Source organism: Sorex araneus, chromosome 2, assembly GCF_027595985.1.
Source record: "Sorex araneus isolate mSorAra2 chromosome 2, mSorAra2.pri, whole genome shotgun sequence".
Taxonomy (NCBI): Eukaryota; Metazoa; Chordata; class Mammalia; order Eulipotyphla; family Soricidae; genus Sorex; species Sorex araneus.
This window is the reverse complement of record NC_073303.1, coordinates 355,938,248-355,954,490: the sequence shown is the minus strand read 5'-3', so window position 1 is coordinate 355,954,490 and position 16,243 is coordinate 355,938,248. Positions and strand designations below refer to the sequence as shown.

At 49.9% G+C, this 16,243-nt stretch overlaps 1 protein-coding gene across 2 annotated transcripts in view; it reads left to right on the top strand.

Annotated features, from left to right (window-relative positions):
- Window positions 1-16,243, top strand: part of LOXHD1 (lipoxygenase homology PLAT domains 1) — a 138,619-nt gene that overhangs the window by 77,237 nt on the left and 45,139 nt on the right. For both annotated transcript variants that reach the window (XM_004606103.2, XM_055128225.1), the window contains exons 22-28: window positions 2,819-2,982; window positions 3,863-3,967; window positions 7,406-7,534; window positions 8,751-8,915; window positions 10,603-10,784; window positions 12,208-12,324; window positions 13,271-13,433. In XM_004606103.2, coding sequence (XP_004606160.2) covers window positions 2,819-2,982; window positions 3,863-3,967; window positions 7,406-7,534; window positions 8,751-8,915; window positions 10,603-10,784; window positions 12,208-12,324; window positions 13,271-13,433 — 1,025 coding nt within the window. The remainder of the gene's footprint in view (window positions 1-2,818; window positions 2,983-3,862; window positions 3,968-7,405; window positions 7,535-8,750; window positions 8,916-10,602; window positions 10,785-12,207; window positions 12,325-13,270; window positions 13,434-16,243) is intronic.

Genomic DNA, 16,243 nt, shown 5'->3' with positions numbered 1-16,243 from the left:
TTATTCTGACTGGTGGCCTGGTGGCAGGGGTGAGGGTTGGGGGCCATGCCATTAGATCCTTAGTAATTAGAGACAGTTGTTACTCTTGAATTCCATTATATGTGGCAAACACATTGGTGTGCTTTCATTCCCAGTGAGAATTGAACAAAGAGACTGTTAGCTTGTTTACTCAAAATTCAACTACCCAGATGTTTTCTGGAACCTTCACTCCACCGGGGTTCTCAGGGTGGGGGGTGTGTGTGTTGTGGGGGGGGGTGGGAGGGAGAGGTAAAGGTAAATCATAGAATGTTGAAACAGAAAACTTCTTACAGTTGATTTCATCTAGCATTATTGAGGATGAAACATGGGAGTTCGGGCTACACCACTTCATAGGAGGAAAGTAGGAGCTCGAACCCCAAACCCCTAAGTTCTAGATCACACTCTTGTTGCCCACCCTATACCAATCTTGCCAGCTACCACAACATGATGTGCTTCTTATGCCCCAAATGGGAAAGTCCCAACAAAGCTAGATCTATTTTACGACTCTTCGCGCTTCCGTGTGTTTGTGTAGTTTTTGCCTCCATGGAACCTTGTACCTTCTGTAGCCTGTTTACTCAAAGCCTCACTCCTTTCTTCTGTCATCCTGTTCAAATGTGTATGTATCTACCCAGAACATTCCCATACGTCTCTCCATTACTCTCAAATGTTCCTGCTGAGTCTCCCCCCACCCAACCCCTATTTCTGAGAGTCCCATTGATTTCTGTGGCAAGAAGGGCTTTGGAGACAGGTGGTTGGTTAGGTCCTGCTAAACTTTGCATGGCTGCTTGTTGGCCTTGGGACCACACACCTAAGATCCCAGTTCTCCTTCCCCAGGTCCTGGGCTCCAGAGCAGAGCTGCTGCTGCTGCTGCTGCTGCTACCACACCTGTGAGCCTGCAGCAGTGCTTGAAGGGGGCAGAGCAGGTGACAGGGACAGCCGGGAGGGCGCCTGGGACTGCCAGCCTGATTCCCTGTATGCAGACTCACTTCCTGGCCGTGGGAGGGCTGCGGTGGCCCCTTCTCTCGCGCTGTCTTTCCTCCTCTCCTTGAATAAGTCATCCCGACTCTGTACATCTCCCCCCTTCCTTGTTCTCCAACTTCCCACACTCCCATTGTCTCTGCTGCTGCCCCAACTCCACCCCTTTCTTTATTTCTGTCTCTCTCCCTTAATTGGCCATAATTTCGAGCTCAAGCCTATTATTCATAACTTATTTGCTTGAATGAAAATGTAACTTTCCCATTCATACGCTGAAAGGCTGAGGAGTGGAACAAAATGCATTTTTCACTTAAACACTCATTTCACGGCCATGCTGCTTGCCTAGGCATTGGACTCCCCCTGGGCCTTTCGAGCACAATCCTCGGTACAAAACTGCCTCTCCAAACCCCGTTCCAGGATGGTGGGTGAGGAGCGGCTCTTTGGGTCTGCCCCTGGAACATGAGGACATTTGGAGGCAATGGTACTGGAAGACAACTGGGGGCTCAGAAATGAGGGCTCCAGCATTCCCCCCGCCGGTTCACACTGCTTTCCCCTCTATGCTCTTTGAGTCGTTCTTGAATGTGTCTCATGCATCTGGACTAAGGTAGGGAAGCGGGGTGGAGGGTCCAGGGCATGAGTGAGTTGTCCTGAGAGCACAGCATCCAGGGGAGGCATGCCTGACTTCCTGTCGCCTAGAGATCTCCCTCCCAGGCAGAGGAGAAGGAAAGGCAGACAGCAGAGTGAGCAAAACAAATACTCACAGAGAGCTGACGGGACCAGGGCATGTGGATATGCCTGGGAAATTTCCCACACATGTCCCCATGCCAACCTGAAAATGAGACCACAGAAGCTTCATCTGACAGTGGTCCATGAGGCAGTGGAGGGTGCCAGATGAATTCTTCATTGCTCATCCAAAATTCAGATGGAACTGGAGGTCTTGGGATTTGGGGGGAGTGACTATCTGTCTGGGCTGGAGTGATGATAGCACAGCAGATAGGGTGTTTGCCTTGCATGTGGCCGACCCAGATTTGATTCCTCTGCCCCTCTCAGAGGGCCTGGCAAGCTACCCGTGGTGTATTCGATATGCCAAAAACAGTAATAACAAGTCTCACAATGGAGACATTACTGGTGCCTGCTTGAGCAAATCAATGAACAATGGGATGACAGTAATGACAGTGACAGTGATAACTATCTGGCCACCCTGACCCAGAGAGTAAAGAACCATGCTCCAGGGCTCAGGGGTGTCAGTGGCAGAGTCGGGAGGCAAAGCCAGCCAGACTCCAGAACTGAGTCTTAAACTCCCAGGTCTGTGGCCTGTCTCCTGCCTGGCCAGGCCTTTCTTCCCATCCAGGTGCCTCCTCCTTACCGCCGGCTTCAAACTCGGACCTTCCTTCCCTAATCTGTAGTGTGAGTCCTGTAGCCACACTCTAATCTTCAGAAGATGACCAGATTGTTCCAGTAAAATGCAAGAGTTCTGCATGGAAAGACAGAGTGTTCACTGCACACTTGATGTGCAGCTCTGCTCCTGCAGCTGGGGTGAGCAGCTTCACTCCATAGAAGATTGGAACTGAAGCCCCACTTTTAGAAACACCCAACATGGGGTTGGGTTCTACTGTACTTCAGGCACTGTCATGTCTCTTTGGGGTCATTTGTCTCCTCTGATAGGTGCTTCCCATGCTAGCTTGGATGATGAGACTGGGATGAGGGTTGGGGGCACACAGGGGACCATTTGGGTCCCATGAGGACCTCCTTTCTCAGCCCAAGTCTTCTTCTTCAGGAACCTGCCCAAGGAGATGCCGACCTTTCCTCATTCCCCACCTTACAGGTACTACTTTCCGTGCCAACGCTGGCTGGCAGTGGAGGAGGACGATGGTCAACTGTCCAGGGAGCTGTTGCCAGTGGATGAGTCCTATGTGCTGCCACCTGAGGATGAGGAGGGGGGAGGCACGGACAACAACCCCCTCGACAACCTGGCTCTGGAGCAGAAAGGTTTCCTAAGCTAGAACCGATTCCTTCCTCCATCGCCCTGTCCCTCGGCCTCGCCATCTTTCGAGGTTTTCATCTTGCCTTTCCCTGGGGGAATTCCTCTGGGCACTTACTCCTCTGGCAAACTCTCTGAACTGCTCTCTTGTTCTTCTGGGCAAGGAGGCCATATTTCCATGTGTGGAGTATAAAGCAGAAGTTAAGTATATGGCTGAGCAGAGAGCTATTATTGGGACTGGAATGGAAAAGAATGAGATGAAACAGAATGGGATGATGTGGGATGGGATGGGATGGGATGGAGTGAAGTAGAATGGAATGGACTAGAGTAGAATGGAGTGGAGTGGAATGGGATGGAGCGGAATGGAAAGGAGAGAAGTGGAGTAGAGTGAAGTAGAATGGAGTGGAGCTAGCTCCGACGTAGTCTTGTATCTTCCTCTCAGCACACTATAGATTCTCAGTACATTTGTGTCAAGAAGAATGAATTTTGTATGAAGTTCCATGATATATACTATATTCATTAAAACTTGCATCTCTAAAACTCTTCTCAATCTAGGGGAGACAGACAAAGGCTTCCAACAAGATGCCTCAGATCCTCCTAGTCACCCCAAGTTTCTCTTAGACATCTCCTACAGTTCAAGTCATTGAGGGATTATTATGCAAACTGGGGGTGGGGTGGGTAATTTTCTGCTCCTTTCAGAAAATTTCTAGAATAAAGTTGTCAAAAATCAGAGGTATGCAAGAATGAACTCACAATGTGTGTGAAACACTGCATTCTGCATGTGAAAGAACTTGTAGACATGATCAGCATGAACATAGAAATGGACTCAATCCATGTTCATAGGAAAAACAATGTACCACTCACTTCTCCACACTTTTATCCTGGCAGATAAATCCACCACTTTCTCAGTGACCATAAAGACTGGGGACAAGAAGAATGCAGGCACAGATGCCAATGTCTTTATCACACTCTTTGGCACTCAAGATGACACTGGTAAGAAAGCAAGGCCAGGGCTGAGGTTCAGCTATGTTCCTCCATGGGGAAGCATTAGGACTCAGCAGAACTTCCCAAAGAAATACTTTGTGCCTCTTCCCGTCTCTCTCTTTTTAATTAAAAAGTATTTTAAGAATTCCCCTCTAATTTAAATTTAAAAGAATTTTATTGTGTGAAGTCTGCTTGACATGAAGTCTATCCTCAACTAATTTTAAATGAATCTTACTGTTGATTGTCAGCTGATCCCTAAAGCCTATTCATATTCGTAAGTGGAAACTGTGTCCATTGGTTAGTAACTGCCAGTTCCTCATAACTGCCATCCCAGTCTTTTGTGTGTGTTGAGTTTTACTATTTTTGGTACCTCATGTAAAGTAAAATTATGCTTCCTTTGTTTTTCTGTGTCTGGTACATTCCAAACAGCCTGATATACTTAAAATATTCACATGTCACATCTTGCAAAATTTCCTTCTCTTTTAAGTGCTAAATAGTACTCCATTGTATGTCTGCACCACGTTGCCTCTGTCCATCCATCTGTCAACGGACATTTAGATTTTTTCCCTACATCTTAGCTATTGTGAACAGTGCTGCAATAAACATGGAAGTGGTAATAGCTGTTCAAGATCTTGACTCCACTTCTTTTGGATAGATACCCAGAAGTGGGATTGTTGGATCATATGGCAGCTCTATTTTTAATTTTTTGAGGCACTTTCATATCATTTTCCATAGCAACTGCACCATGCTGCATCCCCCCAAAAGTGTGCTAGGGTTCTGGTTTCCCCATGTCCTCACAACACTTGCGTCTGTTCTTTTTTTTATATAGCAGGCATTCTGACAGATGAGAGGTAATAGCTCATTGTGGTTTGATTTGCATTTCCCTAAAGATTAGAGACAATGAGCAATTTTTCATGTGTCCCTGTATCATTTATGTGTTTTCTTTGAAGAAGTGTCTATAGATGTCCTTAACCTGTGTGGTCATTGGATTATTGGGGGTTTTGCTGGTTTTCTGGAGTTGTAGGAGTTCTTCATATCTTTGGGAGGTTATTTATAGGTTTTGAAAATACATTCTCCATTTTGTAAATTATCCTTCACGGGCTAATTTCCCTCTGCTTTACTTGGCATTTTTAGTGCCATTTCGTCCCACTTGTTTGTATGAGTTTTGGGCTGCTCATGGTTTTGATGTCATAAGTCATGAAACCATTGCCAAGATGCCTTGTTGTGAGGATTTTTTCCCCCCCTCTGTTTCCTTCTAGGAGCTTTAAGATTTCAGGTCATGCTTGACTCCTTAATTCATTTTGAGTTTTTTTTTTTTGCTTTTTTGGATCACACTCAGTGATGCACAGGGGTTACTCCTGACTCATGCATTCAGGAATTAATCCTGGCGGTGCTCGGGGGACCATATGGGATGCTGGGAATCAAGCCCGGGTCAGCCGCATGCAAGATGAATGCCCTACCCACTCTGCTATTACTCCAGCCCCTGAGTTCATTCTTAAGGAAAGTTCAAGATTAGGGTCAAGATGAATTCTCTGACACGTGGCTGTCTTCCAGTTTCCCCCAGCACCATTTACTGAAAACTATTTCTCCCCATTGTGTGTTCATTTTTGCATACCTCTGATTTTTGACAACTTGTTTGCAATTATTCTCATCAGAGAAAGGCAGTTCCTTTTCTCTTAAAATCTCTAGATGAGGTGAAAAATACCTACTTGAGATATGAATGGAACTCCTTAGGAAAATATTACCTTTTTTTTCTTACAGAGTTTGAGTCAGACTCAGTGGTACTCAGAGTCCCTGGCTCTTTGAGTCTTTGAGTCAGACTCAGTGGTACTCAGAGTCCCTGGCTCTTTGCTCAGGGATCACTCTTGGTAGGGCTCAGGGAACTATATGTGATGCCAGAGATTGAATATGAGTCAGCAGCATGCAAGGCAAGTACCTTAATGCTTGTACTATTTCTCTGGACCAATTCTCCATAATCTTTTAAAGCAAGCCTTATTATACCCCAGCCCTCCCTTCTGTCCTCATTGCTACCTTCACTACCCTCAGAAGTGAAGCTAGGTGTGGAATCCATGTGCACATTTCCCCTTCAGTCTTCTCTCCCCAGGTCATGGTGCCTGAGCCTATGGCATGCCTTTTTGCAGGTCTTTCTGAAAGTTGTAGCCATTTCCTGTGTTCCTCCTGGGAACATCATTCTGTTTGCCTTTCAAAGGGCATAACTTAAAGACTTCCCAGCCATTGAGTTATCTCTTGTCTTGTGTCTGCTTCTTGCTTCCTCCTGTCCAAATGGAAGAGGTGGCTCTAATCTAATTTTAGTCACAGAAGGAAAATGATGGCTCTTCCCAGCCTCTGGGGTCATTCAGCATACAGATTTCATGGCACTCTTGACATGAGGTTCTGAAGGGATGAGAATAATTTCAAGGAATTCTCAGTCCTTTGTGGCTCCTGACCAAAAGGTCCTCACTCAGAGAAGGTAGCACTGATGCTGGGTCATCATTCATGATGATCTGCCCAGTCTTTCTTAGTTCAAAGAAGGGTCATTCCCTATATTCAGAGTCCTGCACAGAGCATTATCGAAAAATAAAGTGACCTGTTCATGGCCTTGGGGTGATCATAGTAACAGAGTGGGAGAGCATGAACTCAAGCTTGATGGATTAGTTTGAATTTGAACCCTAGCTCTTATGGGTTGTGTGGCCTTGAGCAAATTGTTTGATCTCTCAGTGCCTTAGCTTCCCCCAATTATAGGATACAGATCAAGCTAGATTATAGAATTGTGGAGTTAATGAACTTAAATATATAAAATATTTGATTCAGTAATATGGCCCTCAATAAACTTTGATGATAATGATGATCATAATTGAGTAGATCAATAAAACAGAGAATATACACTATTAATTAGGTCAGAGTTAGTAAATGGATACCATGACAACAATAACTGAACCATGGTCAACAGAATTAGCTTGAGAATCATCTCAAATTTCAGACAGATTCCATGGCCAGAGTCCCAGGACAGAGAAGAGGGTGTTGGCTGGCTGAGGGGAGGGGCTATCGTGGGGAACATAAACCAGGGATGCCTGCCAAAAGAGGAACCTTGTGTCCCTTAGGAGCTTGGGTCAGTAGCTCCCAACCCTCATGGAGAAATGTAAGGAGGAAGAAAGCCATGTCCCCACCATGACCATATCCTCCCCAACGATCCCACCTCTTGGTGTGTCTCCTCTTTAGAAGCACATTGCAAAGCAAAACACAATTTGGACTCTGCAAAGCTGGGTACAAATGGCACACCTCCAAAATGCAACCTGTACCATCATATCCCACAGGTGACCGTTACACAGTCTGAATCTGGTGTGCATTCAGATATCAGATCACTCAGAGGAGGGACACAGTGGGGTGGGTCAGACTGTTTAAAGGGCTCTGGCCCAGCCTGTCATGTTGTGATTATCGGGTTGGCAGGAATGACCCTCCTGAAATCCTCCAAGACCAACAGCGACAAGTTCGAGAGGGACAGCATCGAAATTTTCACCGTTGAAACGCTGGACCTGGGAGAGCTGTGGAAAGTCAGGATCGGCCATGACAACACAGGTCTGACTTGCCCCTGGCCCTGACTGCTGTAAGGACCATGGACAGAGCTCCAGGGATCACTGGGGAATACCGGGCACATCGTGGATGCTCTCTGCTGCCTGCGGACCAGTTGCCTCAATCCCTGCAGCCTGGGAAGTCCTGGCACCCCGCTAAGATTTGGGCCTCACTGCAAGGGGTCCAGACGCTGTGATTTTTAAAGTCTTTCCCTCTTTCCCACCTTAGAGATTGTAATGGAGCCAGGAGGGTAAGGGGCTTTCCTTGCATGTGGCTAACCAAGGTTCCCACCAGGAGTGATCCCTGAACATAGAGCCAGAAGCAAGCCCTGAGCACTGCCAAGTGTGGTCCACAAACCCAAAAGAAACAAATTTAACAAGAAATTACAGCGAGCAGCTAGATTCTCAAATCCCTGGTCTAGCTCAGTGGGTTTCCAGTATAAATGTTCATCAGACACACATGGATGAACACAAGGGGCGTGGTGGGGAAGAGGGTTGTTAGCACACAGGTCTCAGAATCCTGGACCTCACCATAGCATCTTTGATTCAGTAGATCTGCAACAAGCTCAGAAATTTACATTCCTCATGAGTGGAGGCTGCTGGTGTGAGAATTTCCCACTTTGAGAACTACTGGTCTCTCCAACCCAGAGCCCACCAACAGTAGAGCCAGACAAAGGCAGGGCCCATGCTTGTTCTTTATGAAGGGAGATGTACTGTCATCGCTCTGCAAACCATGCCGGAGAAAACCAAGGAGGACCTTCTAGCCCCTGGCTGCTTGTTCCTTGTTTAATGTGAACTCTCCTCTTCCAGAGCAGAAACATCCATCCCTTTTTTGTGACCTTCCTCTCCTGCATGCGTCACATTCTGAAGCCCAGGAGCCAGGGCTGCCCTCTTGCTCTCCAGGGAGACCATGATAAAGCCCTGGGTTATAGAGGGCCCTGGTCAGGATGGTCTAAAACTCAAAACAGCGTCCTTGCCCCCCTCCCTCCTGTCATCTCTTCCCCTCCCTCCTCTGCTTTACCCCCACCTCTCCGACAGGAGCCTGCAGTGTGCTCTCCACTCTGGGGGGTGCCTGTTCACAGAAACCACTGGAGCAGACTGCCATGCTCCTGGAGGGTAGTGGGCCTGGGGGGGGGGGGAGGCAGGAGAGAAGGCTGTGTCGGAAGTGATGCCCACAAGTGGCCTCTGGGGGTCTTTATACGTATGTGTCTCCTTCCCTCCAGGCAAGGCGCCGGGCTGGTTTGTGGACTGGGTGGAGGTCGATGCTCCCTCTCTTGGAAAGTGCATGACATTCCCATGTGGCCGCTGGCTGGCTAAGAACGAAGATGATGGGGCCATCACCCGGGACCTCTTCCATGCGGAGCTCCAGACGAGGCTGTACACGCCATGTAGGACCCTGCTTCTATTGCCAGAACTTGCCCCTGCCTCCCCATCCAGGGTCACTCCTTCCTCCAGTGCCCACTGTGATCCGTGTCTTTTGGTCCTTTCTCCAGTTCCCCAGCCCTGGGTGGGCTGCACATGAATATCAGATCCAGGGAAAGGAAGTAAGGGAATCATTCCAAACTCCTCTCCTAGCTAGCTAGTAAAAGCACCTGAAGCCCTGGGGCTTCAGTCTCCTGCCTACAGACAGATGTTTGCACAGAATTTTGGTTAGACCACCCCTTCTGCCACCCCACTAGGGAGGCAGACAAAGGTCTCGCTATGAAAAATCATCACCAACCTCTTCTTTAATTCCCAGTCCAGTCCCTCCCCTGTCTGAGTCCTGTCCTCATCTGGTGAGATGGGTGACACGAACATTGGCTCCAGTGGGTGGCCAAAAAGGTGTAGAACAGTGAGATTTAGAGCAGGCTCAGAACAGGAGCTTGGTGAGTGGACAAAACCCAGGGCCGCAGCTGCATCCTCAGAGGAGCCACGGCCACAGGCAGAGTGGGTCTGCCCCTCCACACAGGCCACTCCATCCCAGGTCCAGGAACTCAGGGACATTGACCCTGGGGCCCTTTCTCTGGGTTTTTCATCTTCTTTCCCTGCTAAGTCGTGACTCGGAGTAAGGGCACGTGTTGCTATACAAAAGTACAGACCTCCCAGAGAGAGTCACCAGAAACATCTCTCCCTGCCGTGCTCCGCACACAGCCGTTTCAATCTCAGTCCGTGTGTATGGAAAGAAAAATAATAATAAAACCTGGTGACGGACACTGCCCCCCTAAATTCACAGCAACCTGGTAATGGGTTCCATTAGCGGGTGAGCCATACACCTTTCAGTGTCAAGACTCCGCCTAAACTCCTAGTTGAACAGCTCCTAGGACCCGCCTTGTTGGGAATCCCAGGAGGGCTTCTGGTCTTTGGTTGGTGATCACCCCCATGATTTGTGAAGCAGAGGGTGCTCGGCCCACACATGGGCTTTCTGTTCCTGCCCGTGGCTGCCCTCCAGGGAATTGCATGTTCACTGCTGGCCTGGGGTGGCCTCTGTTAACCATAGATAATGCCTGGGGCTCTGTGTCAACCTTGGGTGTCCCCCTGCTCCTCTCCCCTCATGCCCCTGTTAGTTAATTAATAGAACATCACAAAGTCAATGGATACAGAAGATTGCCGGCAAACTGAGGGAGCCTGAAGGAGGGGTCCCCAGGCACCTTCAGCGTTCAAGTCAGCAAGGGGCCAGGGTGGCGCGGATGGGCCTGGGTGGGGGCAGGCAACATGCAGGAGTGAGCCTGGTGGTCCCCTGGGCCAGCTGCTTCTCTGAACACTGAACACTTGTTAGTGGCGCCTCCAGTTCAGGATTGTGGGGTGACACTTTGTAGGTGGCCAAACTGCATTCAGCTGTGCATTCAGTCAACCTTTGGGGCTGCTGGGATGTGGGTGCACAGAGACTCCTGTCCTGAGGCCACAGGCAGGACAGGAAGCATCCGCTGCCCCCTTGCTCCAGGCCCCTCCTGGTTGTTTGGCAACTGCATGCAAACCTGGGTCCCCAGGCACCAGCTCCTGGTCAGGGCTCTGGGGCAGCCGTGTGTGCAGACTTAGACCTGGCTTACGTTTGTTCCTATTCTCACCCCCTCATTTGCCCTCTGCTCCCTGGCACAGTTGTCCCTTATGAGATCACCCTGTACACCAGCGATGTCTTCGCTGCCGGAACAGATGCCAACATCTTCATCGTCATCTATGGCTGCGATGCCGTGTGCACGCAGGAGAAATACCTGTGCACCAACAAAAGGGAGCAGAAGCTCTTCTTCGAGAGGAAGTCAGCTTCCCGCTTTATCATGGAGGTGCTGCAGGCGGCAGGGAGCGGGTTGGGGCCCAGGGGCTTGGATGATCATGGTAGGCGCCAGGGAAGTGCAGCCTTTGGCGAGGGTGATGGGAAGTTCTACCCAGGGCTTTCAGGGAATCCGGAGTGAGAGCACCTGTGCTTTGGGTGCTGGGGGCTCCAGCTCTTTACTGATCCATGTTCAGGGAAGAGTTTGAGTGTTACCTGTGCCCCAGGGTTCTGCTTCTGGGCTCAGTTGCTGACTTCTGAGCAAGCCCCACGTCTCTCCCTGCAGCCTCCCCCTCAGACAGGGCGTCAGGGCCGGGCAAACAACATATAGAGAGCTCAGATTGTCACTCCCAGTCTCAGGGATCGAACACAGGGCTTCTGCCTGCAAAGCTGTACTCCAGCCCTCTGAGCCTCTCCCTGGCCCAATTTATTGATCTGTACTCTTTTGAGTGTGTGTGCATGTGTGTTTGTGTATGTGTGTCTAGGAATCGAACCCAGAGCCTCACTCACTTCCTTCTTACCCAGAGCTGTCTTTACTCAGCATGATATTCTCCAGTTCCATTCCAAATTGCTTGCAGCTACATAGTGTATATATATATATATAATATATATATAATATATATATATGCCACAACTTCTTGACCCATGTATCTGTAGTTGGGTATTTGAGTTGGCACTGTATTAAGCGCAGTGATGAACATACGTGTGCATACATCCTTTCAAATGAATGTTTATTTGTGTTTGGGGAATAGATGCCCAGAAGTGGTATTGCTGGATCATATGTGTGTTCATTCCTACTTTGGGAGAAATCTCACAATTGCTTTCCATAGAGGAGTCAGACTGAAAGGGGCAGATACAAAATGATCTCTCTCATATGTGGGGCACGGAGATACACAGGGAGGAAGCAACAAAGATCCAAAGGCAACACTAAGGGGAACTGATTCACACAACTGAGTTGGGGGGTGGTAAGAGGGAGGAGAGTCAGAGTTCTTTGGGGAGGAAAATAGGTACACAGATGAGTGGTGTGATGTTGGAATTATGTCCCTGAGAAGCCATTACTAATAGTGTTGTAAACCAAACAAAATTAAATTATGAAAAAGAGCTGATGGGCCAGAGCTCTGGATGTGAGGCTGATTTTAAGTGTGTGTGTGTGTGTGTGTGTGTGTGTGTGTGTGTGTGTGTGTGTGTGTGTGTGAACAGAAGGGTTGATGGTAACATGTGCAGGAGAATGGGGGGCTGGCAAGGCTGGAGGAATGACACTTAGAGGTCGCCAGCCCTCAGGTGGGTGCTGCTGAGTCCCACCCTCCCCATCCTCTCCCTCCTCCTCTCCCCTCCCATCTTTTCCCTCCTCCTCCCCTCCTCCCTTGCTCCCTCCTTACTCCTCCCCCTCCCTCTCTCCCTGGGGCTGACATCTGGTGCCTGTTTTCCTCCCCCAGCTAGAAGATGTAGGAGAGATCATTGAAAAGATTCGAATTGGCCACGATAACACGGGCATCAACCCTGGGTGGCACTGCTCCCACGTGGACATCCGCAGACTCCTCCCCGACAAGGACGTGAGTTTCTGGCCACATTCAGGGCCACCTGCTTGTCCCCATGTTCCTTTCCAGAAGTTGCCTGGCCACGTTCAGGTCCACCTGCTGGTACCCATGTTCCTTTCCAGAAGTTGCCAGGTCACTTTCCTATCCAAGCTGCAGCCTCTGAGGACAGTGTACCCCACTCACCCCTATCTCCAAATTAAGGCAGAATCTTGAGTGTCCAGGATGGGGGTCAGTCCCCTGCCCCCACTGCAGAGTCAGAGTTCCAGTGGGTTCCTAAGCACGTGTGTCCATTGCTTCATGGAAAGAAACTGACCCCCAGACCACCAGGAAAATGTTCTGAGATCCCAGAGTTCTAAACTCGAGGGGCATCATCACACACCATCCACTAGCACAGTGTCACCTACCACTTGTATGCCAATCACAAGAAGACGGAAACGAACATATGAATAAATCATGAAAAAACAAACCCAGAGCAAGAGTAATAGTACAGCAAGTAGGGTGCTTGCCTTGCACGTGACTAACCCAGGTTTGAACCCTGGCACCCCATATTGTCCCTTGAGCACTGCCAGGAGAGGTCCCTGAGTGCAGAGCCAGGAATAAGCCCTGAGCACCACCAAACGTGGCCCCCAAATTCAGAAAAACAGAATGCTTAGGTGGGGTCCTATGGGTGACTCAGCAATGGGAAACCCAGAGCTTCACCTCTCCCACACTGCCTGAGCATGCAGGAGTGCCAATCCCCAGGCACCCATGAAGGCGTGGTCCTGGGCATGGGCGTCCCAGTTTCTAAGGAAGAGGAGGTCTGCTGGGGTGGGGTCAGGGTCCAGTGTGGTTCATCTGTTTGCAGCCCTGCTGACCCTCATCCTCTCCTCGTTGCCTGTTCACTGCTGGTTAAGGGCAGCTCTCAGTCTCTCTGTCTCTGTCTCTCTCTCACTCCCTCTCTCTCTCTCATTCTCACCCCCAGGGCACGGAAACCTTGACCTTCCCTTGTGACCGGTGGCTGGCCACCTCGGAGGATGACAAGAAGACCATCCGAGAACTGGTTCCTTATGACATCTTCACGGAGAAGTACATGAAGGACGGGTCCCTGCGGCAGGTCTACAAGGAGGTGGAGGAGCCGCTGGACAGTGAGTGTGGCCTGGTCGCCTGGAGCTGGGGGTCCTGCCCCCCTCAGGTGTGGTGCGGTCCCTGGAGGCTCTCAGAGGCCCTGTACCCCACCAAGCTGCACACTGCAAATCACCGCTGTGCTGTTCTTCCCTGCATTCTTCTCTCTCTCTGTGGCCAGCGTCGCACCCCTGCTGGGCCTCATCTCCAGAGTGACGTGGTTCTGCTGCTGGTCTGACCTGAGTCTGCCCCCTCTCTGGCTGCCCCTGCCGTGTCCACTTGGCAGCTATTCAGAAGCACCAGAAGAAAGGGAACGTGGGAGCTAGTGTGTTTGCTCTGGGGCCTGGGGCGAGGGTCCCGGTCATAGTTTTTTGTTGTTTTTTTTTCAGGTTGAGTCATACAGGTTGTGCTCTGGATTTACTCCTGGCTATGTGCTCAGGGATCACTCCTGAGGGGCTCAGGGGACCAGATGGGGTTCCAGGGTTCTGAACTTTACCCTTAACTTACCTTTTCCTCCCTGATGCGGGGGGTCACTGGGGGATTTGTCCTCTTGTGCGTCTTACTTTGCTTTTGCTGTATCACTTGCTGTTTTTTTCCCCTGCTTCTCTTAGGCCAGCTGGTCCTCATTGGCCAGTGCTCAGTTCTTGACCTTCTCTTGTGTCTTTCTAAATTGTGCATGTAGAAGGGGTATACGGGTGTATGCACACAGAGATGCACATGTATGCAACACACACACACACACGTTCTTCTGGATCCCTTGAATAAAGCTGCATCTCTCTGTCACCAGCAATGCCAACACCCATATCCACCCCCAGGTCATTCAGCAGCTGGTGAGCACTGGGGTCCTTCTGCACCATCAGGATCCAAATCCAAAGCCATGATGAGACATGGACAAACACCCTGGGTCTCAGTATGGGGATGGCCTCCAAGACCAGAGACATTCCAGCGTTGGGAAATCTGGCTTTCCATTCTTGACGGGGGGAAAGACACAGCTCTGAATAGTCACTCCCTCCTGGGGCATCACGAACCGTTCCCAACAAGTGCTTCTCTCTCTGAATTCTCTTTGCTGTCAAATCCAAGGGGACTAAGTCTCTTTCCCCTGGGATCCCAGAAGACGCCCGGGAAAGCTGTCCCGGCGGCATCCTTGGGCTGTGCTGTGTTAATAACATGCCACAAACCCACACTGTGCTGGGTGATGTTTCTAGGGAAACATCTTTGCACCGAGAGCGCTGTGTGGCCGGGGTGGGATGGGGAGGGAGGAGGATCCAGAAATAGCCCATCTGAATACACTGCCGCATTGCTCAGCACCCGGAGGGCTGAATCAGTCATCTCAGGCTCCAAAGGATGGGGAGCCACGAGGGTGGCAAGATGTTCTACCCCAGCTTCTGGGTGCAGCACCCCAGTCCAGAACCCAGGCCTTGAGAAAATGGGCCCTGATGTGGTACAAGGCCGAAAGCCAGGAGGAGGGCGAGTTGGCAGTTGATGACGGAGTCTGAAGCTCCCGAGATTTCCTGATGTGGCCTGTCCATACTCGGGGACCCACCTGAGAAGATTTCAGTGATTAAGGCAGCTCGAGTTGTGATGACTAGATGGGGGGTGTGAGGGTCTGGTTCTAGCCCCCGAGGGATTCTCAGGGATGCTCCAGAGCAGCGTGTGGGCAGGAGGGCGCAGATGAGACTAGACTGGAAAAGGCTTAAGAAGAGAGGTGTGGGGTTCAGGTTTGGGTGTGAGTTTGGGGCCCTGGTACTATCTAGGCGGGGGATGTGCCAGGGGAGTGGCCTGAAGCTTGGGGGAAACTGGAGCTGCAGACGTGGGCCAGTGAGGGGCTAGGAGAGGAGGTGGAGATACTGCTGCAGACGGGGTATCCCCAGAGGCCAGGAGAGCTGGTGGCCATGGCGCTGCAGGACGCTGTGGAGAGGGGGGCCTGGTGGGACTGTGGGTTTCCAAGTGGCGAGATGGACAGAAAAACTAACTAACTTGATAAGGCAAAAGCAGTAGGAGTTTTATTTCAGTATACAGGGGTCAACTATCTCACCCACAGAGTGGTCTCTTGATAGCGACCCCAACTTCAGGAAGCAAGCAGTTTATACAGGGTTTGATTACATGAGCAGTACATGCCTTATTGTTTCAGAAAGAAATCTTACTTAGTTACCAAACAAAGGTGTTTTGACAAGTGTCTAGGGTAACAGTGGTCAGGCAATAGTTAAATAGTTAAACAATAGTTTCCACTAGCAGTTTATGGTTATGTATGCTACTCATTCTTTTTTTTTTTGTTTGTTTGTTTTTTTGGGTCACACCCAGCGATGCACATGGATTACTCCTGGATCTGCACTCAGGAATTACTCCTGGCGATGCTTGGGGGACCATATAAGATGCTGGGAATCAAACCCAGGTTGGCCGCATGCAAGGCATGCAAGGCTCTATCCACTGTGCTATCGCTTCAGCCCCAATACTCATTCTTTTAGGGTTAACAAAAGGCAATTTCTGAGGCATTGTGAGAATTGATTGAGTCCACTTGCTGAGCTCAGGAATTTTCCCAGGTGGGTTCAGGTTGACCAGTTGCTGGGAAACTGAAACTGTCTTAGTTCCCTAACTGAACCTGAGTCCTAGCTGATTTTGTTGATTTCTGCTGCCTTTGGGGGTCAGTTTGGCCCTTACATGGCTATGTAAGGAGCGATCCACAGGTGGGTGGAGCCTCACAGCATCATCCCCACTCAGAGTTCATTCACGAAACAGATTCAGTTCAAGCCACGGTTGCTAATGTTCATCTCAGGGTCTAGGGAGGCAGCTCAGGGCCAGGGGCTTGAGCCTGGCATGCACAAAGACCCCCCAC